This window comes from Erithacus rubecula (genome assembly GCF_903797595.1).
Source record: "Erithacus rubecula genome assembly, chromosome: 1".
Lineage (NCBI taxonomy): Eukaryota > Metazoa > Chordata > Aves > Passeriformes > Muscicapidae > Erithacus > Erithacus rubecula.
Window position 1 is genome coordinate 106,340,220 of NC_136658.1, and position 16,225 is coordinate 106,356,444.

Below are 16,225 nucleotides of genomic sequence, written 5' to 3' on the forward strand. Positions count from 1 at the left end.
AAAGATTCGATTTTTTAAGTGATTTTGTTTGTCTGAGTTGCATTTGAAAGCATTTTAAATATATTGCATGTTAATAATGTGTGGTTAACGAGTGGTTTTTCTAAGTTTGTTTTTTTTCTAACCTTGGCATCTAAATAAATCACAGTTTAGAACATCAAAATTAGAAAATGGCCTCACAAGATTTTGGTGGGGAGGGGCACCTCATGGGCATGGATCAGGATTTACATATTTACATATAAAGGTTGTGAGTCTCTACAGGCAGATTAGTGCAGAGGTTCTGTGTCTTTATCATTGTGTGTGTGTTCTTATTTCACTTAAGCACAAGAACTTCTGTCAAATTACAAAAATGAGTGTGCAAGACAGGCATTGAAGGGTGATAACATTTATGGACATGGTTTATCCATGGTGCTTGCAGGAAATGAACCTGCACCTAAAATAAAGTACATGTTGTTCTTCTGTCTTAATCTGTTTAGTGCTTATGGTTTTTCAAAGCTGGAGTTTTCTTCTTTTGTTGTTTGGTTTCCACACATTGCGTATTTTCTGTTCTTAAATCTTAGGGAGCAAACACTTGAAAAATCAGTATCTTTGTGTTACTGAGTGAATCTTTACTTAAAATGTTTCATTTTTGATGGTTCCTATTTGTATTCTTAGAAAAAAGCAAAGCCTGTTTGTGTTCTAGTCCGAGGTGGCCTGCTAGCCCAAGGGCAAGATGAATCAACCAGGATTTTTAGTGAGGAAGAGAGTTGCAGGAATAGTGATTGGAGAAATTGGTTGCTAAGTAGAAATAATATTCTGTTGGACAGAGTTCTTCTTAGCACTGATTTCTAGGTTAGTCTTGGCCATGGCTGTTGAACAAAATGCAAGCTTTTATTTTTTTTTCTGCTTGCTTTTGTTTCACAGAATGAAAGGCCATGTGAAATTGATTTCTCTTTGTATGTCCCTCCTCACCAGTTCTTCAGAAATTACAGGGCATCAGGGAGTGTGGTAAATGAGCTACATGATTAAATTTTTAAATCTTAGAATAGCTTTGTCCAGGATGAAAATCCCAAAATTTCATGTTATTTCTTTGTTATAGGTTTCTTTAAAATATTGCTTGATTTACATTTGTAAGATTAATAATAAATATTCTTTTGGGTTGACATTTCATAAAACAAAATTATAATCTTAAGGAATGCATTGCCCACAACAGTGTACTTATCATGGCAGTGTTACTTTTATTAAACCATTTATCATTTTAATGTTGTGTATTGTGACTCCTAAGGATTTCTATCTTTTTCTTCAAAGAAAATGAAACAAAACAAATTGAACATTCATTTTTCTTTTTTTCTTTGTTACAGCATTATCTGCATACCAGAGGTACTACAGTTTACAATCTGACTACTGGAAGGTCTGTATAAGCACTTTTTTATTTCTTTTTTTTTTTAATGTGTTGCTGTAAATGTTCAAAATTTTAAAGTAGATTCTGTTCAATATTAGTTTGGAGCATCTACCTGCAATTACTTTTTGGCATACTTACTGAGTCTTAAATTAAAAGTTCACCTATATATGCAATTCATTATAAAATTCAGTGAAAGTCAGTCTTTATTTCATGTATTGAGAAGGCAGTTTAATTAAGCTGAGAAGCTTTAAATAATATTTTTTACCATCCTTATCCATTATTCCAGGTTTTTTTTGCAGCACAGATATTTGGATGTGTGTATGGAGAGCAGCAGAACCACTTGAAAGCTGCTGCGCAGGCGTTGGACTGGGAATAGGAAAAATGTTCTCTGGTTGCTTTTTGTTTCCACAGACACCAAATTGTTTCAAGTCCTTTTCAGTATTTTAAATACCATTCTTATGTCAGATAGGAACAGATCCTGTTAGTGTAGCTGCCTTGTCTGTAAGTGGAGGTATTGTGTCTGTGTGTAGAGGTATCGTGACTTCAGATGAATAAAATGGAAAAAATTCTTACAATGGCATTGTCAGAAATAGTCAGCCCTGGTATATTGTCCCATGGAATAATTTGAAGCTCCTGACAGTGGTGCAGGAAAGCACATAACACCTCAGATACTTGTGTGGTCTTAAGCAGCTGGTTTCCTTTAAATGTGGATAAATGCATCTTTCATATAGGGAGGGCTCCTGAAGAGCTCTTGGTACCACATAGAGAACCAGGCATTAGAGAACCAGGATTTTGTGTGTTCTTTGCATTTGTAGGGATTGTAACAATGCTCTGAAAAACACTGTGGCAGCATCTCCCATTTGGGCACAGGATGGACAGAAAGGCAGGGTAAATTAAGGGTGGATGAGTGAACTGGAATAAGTGTTTTATAGCAGATAAAGGAGAACTCCAGTTGGAGGATCCCAGGGAAATTTTTGGTATTTCCTTGTTAAAGCCCCTTCTCCAGCAGGAGTTGAGCAAGTGCCATATTTCACTGAGCCATTTTGGAATTGAAGGAGATATTCTAGAAGTAATTCTGCAGTTTTAAAATTGCAACTATAAAAACGTGAGTCAATTCTTACGTGCTCTTGGAGAGCTGCTTTAAAGATTGTTGCAAATAAATGTTGAAATTGATCAATTAATTAGAAATCAATTGTTATACTCTCTGTTTTTTGCACTCTTTCACGTTAAGCATGTCAGAATAGTTTATGACTGGAATTATTTTTTCTGGTTTTTATTCCAAAGGCTCATTATTAAAATAAGTGATAGGTGATTACTAAGTTATTTGCCCTGCATTTTCAGAGTTCAGGGTGGAATGTAAATGATAATACATGTATTTCTATAGGTATAGGTTGTTTTCATATATAGATGGATTATATATATATATTTCTATTGGGTCAGAACATTATCTGCAGTTAAAATAAATGTATGTAAACTCTGACAGTTTCATCTCAAGAGCACTGATAGCAATAAAATCCCTGTTTGTGTACAATGTGTGATATTTTAACACACCTGTTTCTTGTATATATCTCCTGAATTTTATCAGGCAGAGATTATTTTGAGCAGTTCCAGTTGCATACATGAGAGCATTGTTTGCAGTTGACAAAAGAACATTTAAAGTTGTACAAATTAAAAATCCAACCCTACAAGAAGAAGAAGAAACCAAAAAACCAGTATTTTTTCTCCAGCTTGGAAGAGGGGTTAAAAATGTATAGCCCAAAGTGGTTCTTTTCCTATAATCTTAGGAAATTTTGCTAATTTTGATATTCACTAAAAAGAGCCTGAAACAGTCCAAAACCATTTTTCATCTATTAACTTTTTTACTGAAAGTGGTTAAAATCACAGGTGGATCATATTTAATCTCATTAATATATAATGATGATACTATTCTGGAATTGGCATTGGTAAGATACCTGGGTTAGGTCTAGAGAAAGACCTTCCCTTTGTCCCTCCAACTGAGAGGATTTATTGTTTCTTGTCATCCTAAATGCTGTATCTGTAAGAACCCATTTAGTCAGGAATAGCAAGTTTATGGTGTATTTTTGGTCACACTTTTATGCTGTTTTGTTCTACTTGGTGATTTTTTTTTTTTTTCCCAAAGAGATACAGATGGTAAAAACCCCAGTCATATATCCTTATTTTACTGTTGGGGAATTTTAAAAAAGTTTTTAGTTTTTATAGGGCTGGATGTCATCAGTTCAGTTGTTGGAATTTGTGATGGTAAAGAAAGGAAGAGACAGAAGGGTGTGAAGGAAGGGTGATATTTGTGAGCTCTGTGAGATATCTGGGGAACTGGAAAGTGCTGAATCACATGAAGGTTATTATATAAGGCAGGTCTGAAGTCAGACAGGAACAGCCTTATAAACTTGGGCAGATTATCTGAAATTACAAACTGTCATGCAGTGCAAGTTTATGTGGTTGAAATAAGTGTCCTCTATTTGCTTTGAATTTTTTAAAGAGAGAAGTTACAGAATTGAGTGTTTTCAGATTGCTTTGGGTGTAGTTTGGCCTCCTTTTATACACTATTTTTGCTCTCTGCTACTTTGTATTTTTAGAGTTGCATGAGGTTGGTAATTGAGCATTATTTTCATGCATTGTTCATTTCATGATACGCAGTCTATATTTCCTTTCATCAAAAAGGCATTTTACTGTCTTTTTTTTTCTCCAATAGATTTTTCTGATGGTCTGAATTTTCATAGATTTTTCTGATGGTCTGGTCTGAAACAACCAGGTTGTTTTCTGTCAAAATTTGATGCATGGGTTGTTTTGTTGCTATTACAGTAAGCATTGTGTTGATCATATGGAACAAAAAGAGAAGGAAAAAACACTTTAGAAAATATATTCTGGATATATACTCTAGTGACAGGAGTGAAGGTGAAAGGTTAGGGAGATGCTGTATTTTGCCATTTACCAGATCAATACTCCCTCTGTGCTGATGAGATATTATTTCCTTTCAAAGAACTACATGTATGGATAGTTTTGAAGGTGTTGGGTTGCATACATATTCCTCAATAGATGATTTTTTGCTGTAATCTTTTGGTGCTCACAGTGTAAAATGTCCTGCAAAATAGAGTTTCTGCAATTTTTGACAACAAAGGCACTGTGATACCTTAACTCTGCATTTAAGAAAATTCATTTGACCTGAAATGTTGTGAAGTAAATATCTCAACTTGGACAAAAGCCGATCTGACTTTCATTCTTGCATTCAAGTAGTTCTCTCAATGTTTCTTATGTGCCTATGCTAAAATAAATCTCCCTTCTGTGCAATGTACTTCATTCTGATTTCTTTTTAAAACTCTCCTGTGTCAACATGTTGGGGGAGGTGAGGAGGACTGTGGGGGATGAACGGATACAAAGGGCAGTTCAGGAGAGAGAGACAACAGCTAGAACTGCAGTTTGTAGATGTTGATGCTCCTGGGAGAATAAAGATATCAAGTGTAAATGTCTGCCATGATTATCAGTTTTGACATATTCTGAGGAGGCAGCATTAGAAGCTCAGCAAAGAGTATGATATTCCTGATTTTATCCAAACATGATGGCAGATATCTGGCACCTGTAGGAAGTTATTTTAATCATCTCGTGGTTGTATTATAATGGACTTGATCATAGTGAACTCTTTTATATAATACCTGAGGTTGAGTAGGACTGTCCTAGAGAAGTTCCATTGCATGAGTGAATGGAGTGTAAGTGTATAAAATACCTGGATCTCTTGCACTGACATGGTTGTCCAGGACAGGGGAGATCTAGAAACCCTATTCCACAGATCTGGGCTCCAAGAGGCATCAGTGCTCACTAGAGAGATTCCTGAGAGAGTTCTGAGAGAAGAGCCTGGTTATCCAGTTTTTAGATTAGATCTCTGCTTAGGCATGGCACTGCTGCTGCAGCCCTTGTCTGGTTTGATAATCTTGATTAAAGAGTGTTTGTGGCCTTTGCAGGTAGGGGAACATTCACATATTGTCAGTTAGGAATTGTGTGCCTTTGGATGAATCAAACATTTTGGTACAGCTGTGTTAGGGAGTAGCAAATTCCTTCATTCTGATTCTCTGAAGTGTTTGAACATCTATTAGGGACATCTCTGTGCTTGGGGAATGAACATGAAGATTTTTTGAAGTGTTAAACCCAGCAGATTGTAGACAAATTATGAGGAACATGAGAACAGCGCTGCTGAAGTCCATTATTCTGTGTTAATTCATCAAAGAATAGCATCCTGATGGCTTAAGCTTTTTAATAAAAAATTGTGTTTTATCAGAGTAACAGAGGGTACACAGGTACTTGAACATTTCTATCCATATGTGAATAAGTTGAAGGATTGACAAAGCACAGCATTTGGAATGCATCTTAAAATGTTGGATGTTACTGTGAAAATTACTTATTTCTTTTTAAAGGAAGACTTTATTGTGGAATAGGATGCTAGAACTTGGATTGAGGAAGCCTGAGAAAGAAAAGAGACCTCAATTTATTCAGCAACACTCAACTGTAGTATCTCTTTATCAAACAGTGCTTGGAGTGGATCAGTCAGAAAGTCTGAATGTTCCTTGAAATGTTTAAGGAACACTTAATTAGTGAGTTATATCCTCCAACATGAATTCAGATATAGAATTCTTGTTAGCTGTTGACTTTTGCTGGAAAGTTGCCTAGAAAGGAAAGTAAATCTGTCAGGAACTCGTTATCATTTTATGAAAATGGCCTTAATCACCCTTCTTTTTAATAAAGATTTCATTTATGTGGACAAGGTGAAAGCATCAGAGGTTTGGTAAACCCCAGGAGGAGTTTTCAAATACCTAGTTCTATGTTACAGTGCATTTTAAGAACATCTGAGTGCAAATGTGGTGCAAACTGAATTTACAGTTGCAAGGCTATACTGTAGAACACTGGATGGTCTAGTTAAGAAAAAATAGAGAAATTGAAGAGGGGGAAGTAAATCTTGCAATTTTGCAGCAAGATGAGATGTTAGTTTAGTTCTGGAAAGCACCTGTTTAGTGTCCCCTGCCTGTATTTACTGGACAGTAGAATGGATTACTGTCTGAATTTTTACCATTTTTAATTTTTATTTCTTAAGTTATTGTTGAAAATAAAATTATGGCTATATGTATATGAATTTCTCCTCACTTTTCTCAGATAATCTTTACAAAACAGAGAAGAATCCAAAACTGTACAGAGAAAAAACCTCCGAAAACTAAACTAGAAAAGCAAACAAACAAAAAACAAAAATCCACCAAAATCTACCAACTTGAAATTCTCTTCAGAAATCCAAATGTCAGAGGAAAATTCAGTTGTATGTGGGTGCTAATCATGGAAGAGAGATGTGATCTCAGTCTGTGCTGTTGTTGGTTTGTTGCAGAAAGCAATTTTATAACACTCCTTTTTATGTTGATCTAAAGTCTATTTGAGTGCCAGGTAATATTGTAAAGCACTGTTCCATAATTAGAGCTATGTAGAAATTTCTGAAGCTTATGGCTAAAACCCTTGTAATTAGTGGAAAGGCTTTTTTGTTCCAAAGAGCTAAAGTAACTAAAGACCACGGATGTTAGTTTTAAAATGTGACCTGTTGCTTGTTTTAATTGCTTTATGCAGCTTTTTTTAGTCCCTCTACATTTTTTGGTATGTTTTCTTAATGCTATGAAGTAGAAAAATAATTTAAAAATAATATTATTCTTTACTTTTGTCTGTATTGCTGTCTCTTTCTCCAGACTGTAAGTCTGTTTCTCCCTTTATAAACAGTTGGACAAAAAGCAATTACTAGACATACTGATAACAGCAAATAAGAGAACATTTTGCACCTTTGAGATCCTTTATAAGACAGCAATTTTCCACTTCATTGACTCACAACTGTTTTATTTTCTCCAATAAACTCAAAAAAACAAGCAGTTTTTAAACAGAGTTAATAAAAAATTTCATTATTTTTTAATTAGATATAAATGCTTGGATTAATTGAAACAGTGCAGTTGTATGGGATCAGTAGAAATGGCTGGAATAGACACCCTGGAACATAAGTTGGAGAAATAGTATAATTTGTGGACACTGCTTTTTATTCAAGCCTTTAGGTTTTTGAAACTTTTTTAAAAATACAATGGTTATTCTGTATAAAGACATAAATTTCCCCTTAAGGATCCTCAGAGAGCAACATTTTAAAATTACAGAAATTATTGCCCCATAGCAACACAGAGTACCTACAGAAAAAGCAGAAAGAATCCATTTGATCAGAGATGATTAATCAGAGAAATATTGAGAAAAACTGATCAGGAAAGCAAGTTTCAGAAATTCTCACTGAAGGTGAAGTTTGCTGAGATGAAAACCTTGCAAAAGGATCTGGGAGATATAGCAGTGATCTACAGATGGGTACATTAAAAACCTGCAATTCAGGATGTATTTGCAAATCAAAATGATGGGGTAGGAATAGAATAAATAGAAAGAGGAAATGGTGAATCAGAAAGTGAAAAATAAAATCAGGAATTAAATAAATATTCAATGTCTTTGTGAAGCATGGAGATATTAACAATACCTTCTATATGCTCTTTAATTCTGCCTGACAAAGTAGTGGTTGTTGGTGAAGCATTCTGGAATTCTGTACCATCCCTCATTTTTTGACTAAGACAAGTTTTTGGATTTCAGTCCTTTCACTTGACAGATCTTGATGAAGACATTCTGGTTATGTTCTGTGAAGGTATAAAATGCAACTGAAAAATAATACTTTCAAGACTTCTGCTGTAGTCTGAGAGAGGGAGACAAGGATGATGACATGATGTGTTATGGAACAGCAAATGAAAAACAGAGATAATTTTGTCCTAATTTTTAGATACTGATGAGAGTCGATCGTCATAATGGAGATAAAAAGCATTTTTATGGGATTTAATGGGGATAAGCATTTTCCAGGAGACTGTTGTGGAAAGCAGTCTGGAAATAGAGTCTGAGTCTGATAGTGTGTGATAATACAGGATGGGAAGTGATCCTGTCCATAAAAAGAAAAGAAGAGAAGGAGAGGGGGAAGGTTGAAGAGAGAAAAAACTGTATGGCCAAGTGAAATTGAAGAAATAATAAGAGGAAGAGGAAAATGTGTCTAAAAGGAAGAATGGCAGGATGTGGGGGAAGAAAACTTCTGGTCTTACTGAGAATTAGAATGAAAAGAAGACCCAAACTTTAAGGCTGAGAGCATATGGGAAGAAGGGAGGAAGGTGTATATATATAATAATACCAGAGTGGATTGTGAGAGATCAGAACTGAGACTTTTGCCAGCTTTTTCCCTAACAGCAACCTCTGTGTCATAATTTCACCAGGCATACTGGGAGAGATTACAAATAAAAGAAAAAGGAAAAATCTAGGGAAGACATTAACAGTTCAGGTGAGAAGCCCAGTATGATTCTCTGTTTTGAGGAGGGACTAAGAAAGTGGAGTGTGAAGCCCTGAGGATCACTCAGGGAGCTAGTTAAACAGATAATAAAAATCAGGGATGTTTAGAGTGGAGCAAAAGACAGTAGCAGGGCTTCAGGTGGTAAAACTGAGCTTTGTGCCTTGCTGGACAGCCCCTGGGAGAGGAGGAGTGAGTTAAGATGACTGAGACTTCACTCTCAGTAATTAAACAACAAAGATTTTTAATGTATGTAGCTGTTACTGCAGATGATGGTAAAACAATTTACTGCCACAAAATAAAAGGGTTTACACTAATAAAGGATCTCGCAAGTACCAAAGTCTTTTACTGAAATGCTGATGAAAAATAGAAGAGAGTATATTTTCTGTAATAATTAGGTTTTGGAGGTGCAGTGGATGAGAGCAATTCTGGTGGAAACTTCACTTTGATCCTGAGATCAACAAAAAGAGTGGGAAAAATGAAATACAGCAGATACAGCATCATCATAGTAACAGATTTTTAAGATTATGATGTTTAGATCATGAGCTTGTCCCTTTAGTACATAATGGTGGATGGAAATTGCATTTAAGAAGATATTGGAAAAGATAGAAAAGTTGTTAAAAGAAGAAGACCCAAGAAAAATTTGGAGTATGAAGACTGCTAAATAAAGGGCTAAATTTGTGAATTGTGCACCTTACAATCTCCTTTCTCTATTGAAATGCTTGGTAGCTTTGGTAACACTGTAAATGGGGTTATGTCAGTGGTCCCATAGCTGTGATCAGTTACTGTGATTAATCTGTGATGTGAAAAAAATTGGCAGTTTTAAATGCAAACTGTGTTTATCAACACTGGGATTCTGTCTCTTAATTGTAAAAGGTGTGTGCCTTCAAAATACTTCTGAGAAATTTATTAATAAATAAAAGGAAATGCTGGAATTCTGGAAAGGTAATGAGATTGTGTTGCCAATAACACTTGATTGTCTATAAAATCACAAAAATTAGAGCAAATTATTAGTGGTATTTGGGTTTAAGAAAAACATGTTTTAGTATTGCATGCTAAAAATAAATGTGATTTTTTGAAAGTCAGTAAAGCAAACAAGTTGAAAGTAGTGTTTTTTTAATGAAATGTGTTGTTAAATTAATGCCAGCAAGGAATATGAAGAAGAAAATTCATGCTGTTTAATTAGATGAAAACACAATTGATTTCTAGTTTAGAAAAGAACATATATTTATCCAGATATTTCTTAAGGAATAATGAATCTTAAGAGTCATAGATTAAGGTTTTGTGTATTCTGGGGGAGGTGTGGGTATGTGTATATCTGAAATTTGGTCCCTCTGGCAGCTAAAACACAGAATTCTTAGGTAGTCCCATCAAAACGTGATAATTGTTAATGCAGACAAATAATGCAGCCTGTCCAATTTTATGTACAGGAAAATTGTACAAGGATCTAATAATTAACTCTTACTAGATGAGTTATGTAATGAAATTATGACAGGAAGGTGTTTTCCCTTTCCTTGAAAGGTATCAAGATAAGGTGTAAAATCTTAAAAAGAATATGACTGGCAAATTAAATTAATACATTTTCACATGTTGTCTTTGACCTCATGATAAATTTAATAAATTGGCTTTAACTGTCTCTGTTAACTGTCATCACACAAAACCAAGGAATCCCCACATAAAGCACATAAACCCTCTGCACTTGTTTGGGTCCCAGCAAGCTTTAGATGTTTTTAGGGAGCGCTCATGTTCTTCTGTGATAAGAAATATTTTGCATTTACTCTAAATTAAAAAAAATACATTATTTCAATGTCTGCAGTTCTGTTTTTTTTTTTTTTAGTAGGCATTTGTTCATTAAGCTACTCATCCATTTTAGTCAGTGGATTTATCAGAACTCAAAAGTTTGAAAACTCTAATACACTGAAAATGTTAAAGAAGATATAATGTGGTTTGGGGAGAAATTTGCTGGGTTCAGGAGGAGGAGGAGGCAAAACAATCTCAGGGGGAGCACTCTCTCCTCACCCTGGAAATGGCATTTGTTTTCAGACAATGTTCATTACGTTTTCTAATGGGGGCTTCACCCTGGAAATTCAACAGGAATGCTCCTCTTGTCCCTCTGGATGTGTGATCCCTGTCTAGAAGCCCAAACATTCTGGGTGGAAATAATACAAGTATCATCAGGATTGATGGAAAAGTCTCTTTTTATTCACATTGAATTCTCCTGCTGCAGAAGTTGTCTTTGTGCAGGATGAAAACTGTCATCATTCATGTGCTGGTATTTAGATTAATAACATGCTTCCCTTCTCCAGTGCCTGGGATGAGGATGCAGGATGCTGAAATATTAGATGTGCTGAAGTGTGGCAGTGGAGAAACTCATCAATTCGGAATGTTGGGAGAGAGGCATTCTTACTTGAGTAGAACATTCTGACTCGAGCAGGGGATGCATCTCCAGCAGGCAGGAATAATACTTGAATGTTGATAACATCAAATGACCAAATGTCTCTTTTTCTAAATAGAAACAATTATTTTGGAAATGCTTGTGATGCTTTTTCAAAAGCCTGTTGTTTGCAGAAGCTGCAGTAATGGCACAGTGACTTGGTACTCTATGATTGCTCATTCCTTGCATGGAAAAGGTTAAAGCAAAACCCATCACCCTGGTTTTCATATTTCTAGTTTGTAGATTCCTGTTTGATCTACAACATGATACAGTGTGTCATTAATGAATGCCTTTTCTTCAGAAATGGTTCTTTTATATTTTAAGGTCCATTTTTAAAAAAGAGGAAATGTTTGCTGAGTTTTAGAAACAAAGAATTGCTTTATTTTGCAGATTCTGTGCTTTTGAATTTGCTCTCTCCGGAACTGGCATCTCTGTTCTGGTTTTTTAAATACTCTTTCAAGCATATACCTAATTAAAGTGTTGAGCTTGTATCCTTTCCTCCTTTTCAGCCTCTTCCATGTGGTGGGTGTGGGTGGGAGAGGAGTGGTGGAAGTGTGAGTGGATCTAGTGCAAATAGATGGAGAAGGCAGCAGGTGGGAGCATGGGGAGAGTCTCTGAGTGGCCTGGGTGAGGCAAATATGTTCATGCTCTGAAGAAAAGGCAGACAATTCAAAGTGATTTTAGATTAGTGTTTGAGCATGATTGTGCTTTGAAATAAATGTAGCTGTGTTTCCTTTCTACCTCATTCAGTCTTTATTTTTGGATTAAGTTTTACTCTAGTATTTTTCTTATTGAAGCATTGATATAGACCTTTCAGAATTCTCAGATTCACCAGAAAAACAGCAATAAAGCTGTGTTAGCAGATATCATAACTACACTGATAATGCTGTTTAACATGTTTTCTAAAAATATGTCAGGTGTTGTTTTTCTCTCCTCCCAAAGAATATTGGTTTCCATGTAATTTGTTTACCTGTTGGGACTCTTGATTATTGGGATCAAGCACAGATCTGTTTCCAGGTATCTTAATCAGAACTTCATGAACTTTTTTAAAAACAAGCTGTAAAATCTCATTGCAGTCCTGGTAAACACTGTGGACAGGCAAATGGGTTTCAGTCATATCTGCAGCTTAGAAAGGAAAGAAGATGATAATCAGATTATAATTCTGAAATAGTTTTGTTAAAGCTAAGGGGTGGAAACCCATAGGGGTGACAGAGAGGGGGAATGTCTTTACAAAAGGCCTGCTGATATTTTCTGTTTTCTCTTCTGTTGTCAACTGCTGCAGGAAATTCATGCCTATTGCATCTTCCAGAAGGTTTTGTGTCACTGGTTGTATGGAAAGTTGCTTTAGTTTTGCAGAATGCTGCAGACTCAGTTTTGATTGTTTCAAAAAAGCAGCTGTACAAATTCAGGGAAGAAAAACCCATTAGAAGCAATTAAATACAAATATTTTTTGTTTGGCTTTAAGAAATCTCTGAACCACAGCACTGGAGGTTGGGGTGGTATTCTTCCTGGGGGAACTTGAAAATAATGATAGAAAAGGGAATTAAGTTACACTTATATGTAACTGCAACAGCAACATTTTAAAATTTTAGTATTACTTCTGAATTGTATGATAGCCTGTCCCTTTCCTCCAGGATCACCTGCTCATATTTGTATTTCCATTTACTGACATAGTCTTTACCTTTTGCACAAGAAGGATGATTTTCTGATTAAATGCAATCATTGGATGTTGTCTGGAGCAGAATTACAAGAATCAAGAATTTCAGTACATGATCTCTTCTCTCCCCTTGAAATCCATAAAAATACAGAAATATAAATGAAATCATCCATCTAGTTCATAATGGAGCATTATAATCCTGTCTCAGTTCTGGTTTTGATCTCAAAATCTGGGCAAACAGAGCCCTCTGTCTGTCTGAATCATGTAAGAAAAGCTTGTCTGGAAGGCATTTCATTTCACTCAGGATCAGTGAGATTCAGAGGAATGTAAGCCTTTTTCTCCCCTAAACTTTCTTCCCTGTTCATTGTTGTCAGATTTCCTTGGGAGTCTCTCCTGGATCACCATGGCTATAGTGCTGTCTTTTATAGAGAGAGAACCTGTAGGTTCTGCTTGCTGGTGATTTTTCCTGACCTGGGCTTTCATTAAAGAGCAAACTGAAGCAAACAGATGATGAGTGTGTCACTTTGGAGGTCAAGACAAACCCAGATGGGTGCTGCCACAGGAAGGCAGCTTGTCTTCAACTGAGAATAAATATTAAGTGCTGGTTGGAAGAGCAGTACAAAATAAAAATGGCTCTAAATGAACACCTGAAGAAATATCTAAAGAATATTTTTGGATTTTTTTTTACATGCTTCTGTTCAGTGGCTCTCCTAATTTTAGTGTTTTGCTAGACATGTAGCTCTTAATTCCTGTGGCATCTTTCTGTGTTCCCTGCTAACTAACCTCCTGAACCTTGATTTTTTTGATCTTCCCCCGGAGTTGTGCTTGTGTATTCTTAGTCTTACAGCCTGTCCATACAATCTGGGAGATGTGTGTGTTTTGAGATGTTTTGGTGATTGAAGCTCAGGAGTGAGTGCCAGGGCTGGGACTTGATTACATGTCAGGGGCCCAGGGAATCACTGAGGTATTGGAGCAGTGTCTTGAAGCACCAATTTGTTCTGTGGTGACTCATTGTTCTGCCTGTGAAAAGAAGGTGGTCGAGGGTTTTGTAACCCTTGGGAAGAATGTCCCAAATAATCTGCTGTGTGGACAAGGAATTACTCTGTCCTAAGTGGAAAAAAATTTCCTGTCTGTGCTGTGTCAGTCAAGTGTGAGATGAAAAACAGTTCATTGGTCTAGGCTATCAAACCCAGCTAATCCAGAAGTGTTGATTTTTCTCCTGAGGCACTTTGGTAGATTTGGCTTCTAGAAACAGAGAATGAAGAGTAGAGTGGCTGTGTCAGAGAAGGTCACAGATCTCAAAAAAACCAAGGTAAAGCAAAATCCTCAATACAGGAACTCCCACTTCACTTAAATGCAGGTAAATAAGACAGCACTTAAACAGATTGTTAGCCTTAGGGTTTTTTTTGGTTTACCAAAAAGAATCTGAATTTTAGGCCTGAAAAGCATTTGCTGGAGGCCAGACACGTAGTGAAGATATTAAAGGTTTAAAAGTGCTTGAGAGACATGGTGTATTAATAAGAGAAGCTGAGAAGTGGAGTATGATAGAATTGGATAAGTAATTACCACCTTAGACAATTAAATATGGCCTGGACTGCCTCAAGTGCATCCTAAAGTGCATGTATTTGAGTCTAAGAACATGATCAAATGTAATATTGAAAACATAGTAGAAAGAAAGAAGTAGCACAAAACTTCTTACCCTAAATGCATCTGCAAGACATCAAACACAAATTGGACCTTCCAGAAAATGGATTTGTATTTTCTTCTTTGCCCTGATGTTGATGTTGAAGTGACCTTTTTAGGCTCCCTGCCTGCCATGTTCCCTGTTTGTCACAGCAGGAATTCTGTGCCTGTGGTTTATCTCCCAAGGAGTAAATTTTTTATATTTTATGTTGGGAGTTCTTTCTAGCAGAGCAGTACTTAGGTACCCTTAATTCTTATAATCTTCCTGTGTCAGTACTTGTTCTCCAGTAGATCTGAGAGACAAATTTCTTCTTTTGTTAAGCAAAGTACTGTAAAGAGACTGGTAATTTCCAGGTAGGATGATTATGCCTTCCAATTTTGAGATCTGCTAAGTGACCACAAAGCTGCTCACATCATTGTCTCTGTGGCCTGGAACTGTCTTTCTTTGAGTGATTTACTTCATCTTTGATATCTGCAATTGCAAAATGGTCCTGAAATTGCTTGATAATAGACAACTGGACTTTATAAGAAAGTGTAAGAAAGCTGTGAAGTATTTTTAACATGTTACTCTAAATAAGAAGGTGGATTCAGATTACACTGTAATCACATACTCAGAAAAGATGGGAAAGAAAAACCCTACCTTTTTGATCTAAGAAAATAAATGTAATTTGGTATATATTAGACAGTGATGTGAAAAAGTCGTAAATGTGGAGTTGGTATAATGATTTTAATGATTGGAAGTGAAAGTGAAGTTTTGTATTGTAAAATAGAATATAAATTTGATATGTTGAATGGTACAGATTTAAAGTAGAGAAAAAGATTTTGGAGAATTATGATAGCAAGTTCAGTTATATATGACAAGTTGATATTTTTAAACAGTAGTATTTGAAAGTATTTCTATCCACCATCTCACAGCTCATGGTTTTAAGGGAACTGGCCTTAGTATCAGAAAAATCTAGAATATGAAGAAAAAATTAAAAGTCCAAACAGTATTTGGTTTAGTAAAGAACAGTATAGAAGCCTGTACTGGAAAGGATGGTTTTACATAAAGGATATTACAGTTCAGTGTGACATTTTTCTAGAATCCAGTCATCCTCCTCTCTAAAGCAGAACAGAAGAATCAAATTTCAGGTTAATGATGAAAGCATATCCAAGTTTGCAGAGGAGACAGACAGGAGGGAGGGTGAGTCTACACCTACCATGTAGACAGGTTAAAAAAGGATTCTGCTGACTCTTGCAAGCATAAGGGGGTGTCCAGTCACACCAAGGAGCAGCAATTATAATGTAAAATTAATTTGTGGAACTCAGCAAGGTATCTTTAAGAGCTCTCTGAGATTTGAAAAGGGTGTTAAAAGGGGAGAAGGAGAAAATCCCCATTTGATGGCATTGGTTTATTTGCCACCTTCTTGTCCTCTTGTCTCTCCTTTAGGCTCTCAGCTCAGTTTAGGAATAAACTGCCCCAGAGGAAAAGATTTTAAAGCTACCAGCTTTGAGAGGTTTCTTACCTACTGTGGTGAGGAAGTAAGTCAGAAGTGAAGAAACAATGGTGGATTTAAAAACATTTCAGTTACCAGTCCAGAATGGTCGTGGTATTTCCATTTGCAGTTTGTCAGAGTTAATTTTTCAGAAATTAAACTGTTGACAGAAGTAATTAAGTAAAGTCAGGTACAGCAGCAGTGATGCAGTGGT

At 35.9% G+C, this 16,225-nt stretch overlaps 1 protein-coding gene across 18 annotated transcripts in view; it reads left to right on the top strand.

Moving 5' to 3' along the window:
- KDM6A (lysine demethylase 6A) overlaps positions 1 to 16,225 on the top strand; it is a 148,815-nt gene that overhangs the window by 44,342 nt on the left and 88,248 nt on the right. For all 18 annotated transcript variants that reach the window (XR_013774031.1, XR_013774032.1, XM_079304116.1 and 15 more), the window contains exon 4: positions 1,338 to 1,387. Coding sequence is in view for 16 of the 18 variants with exons in the window: in XM_079304116.1 (XP_079160242.1) it covers positions 1,338 to 1,387 (50 nt within the window). In the remaining 2 variants the exon portion in view is untranslated. The remainder of the gene's footprint in view (positions 1 to 1,337; positions 1,388 to 16,225) is intronic.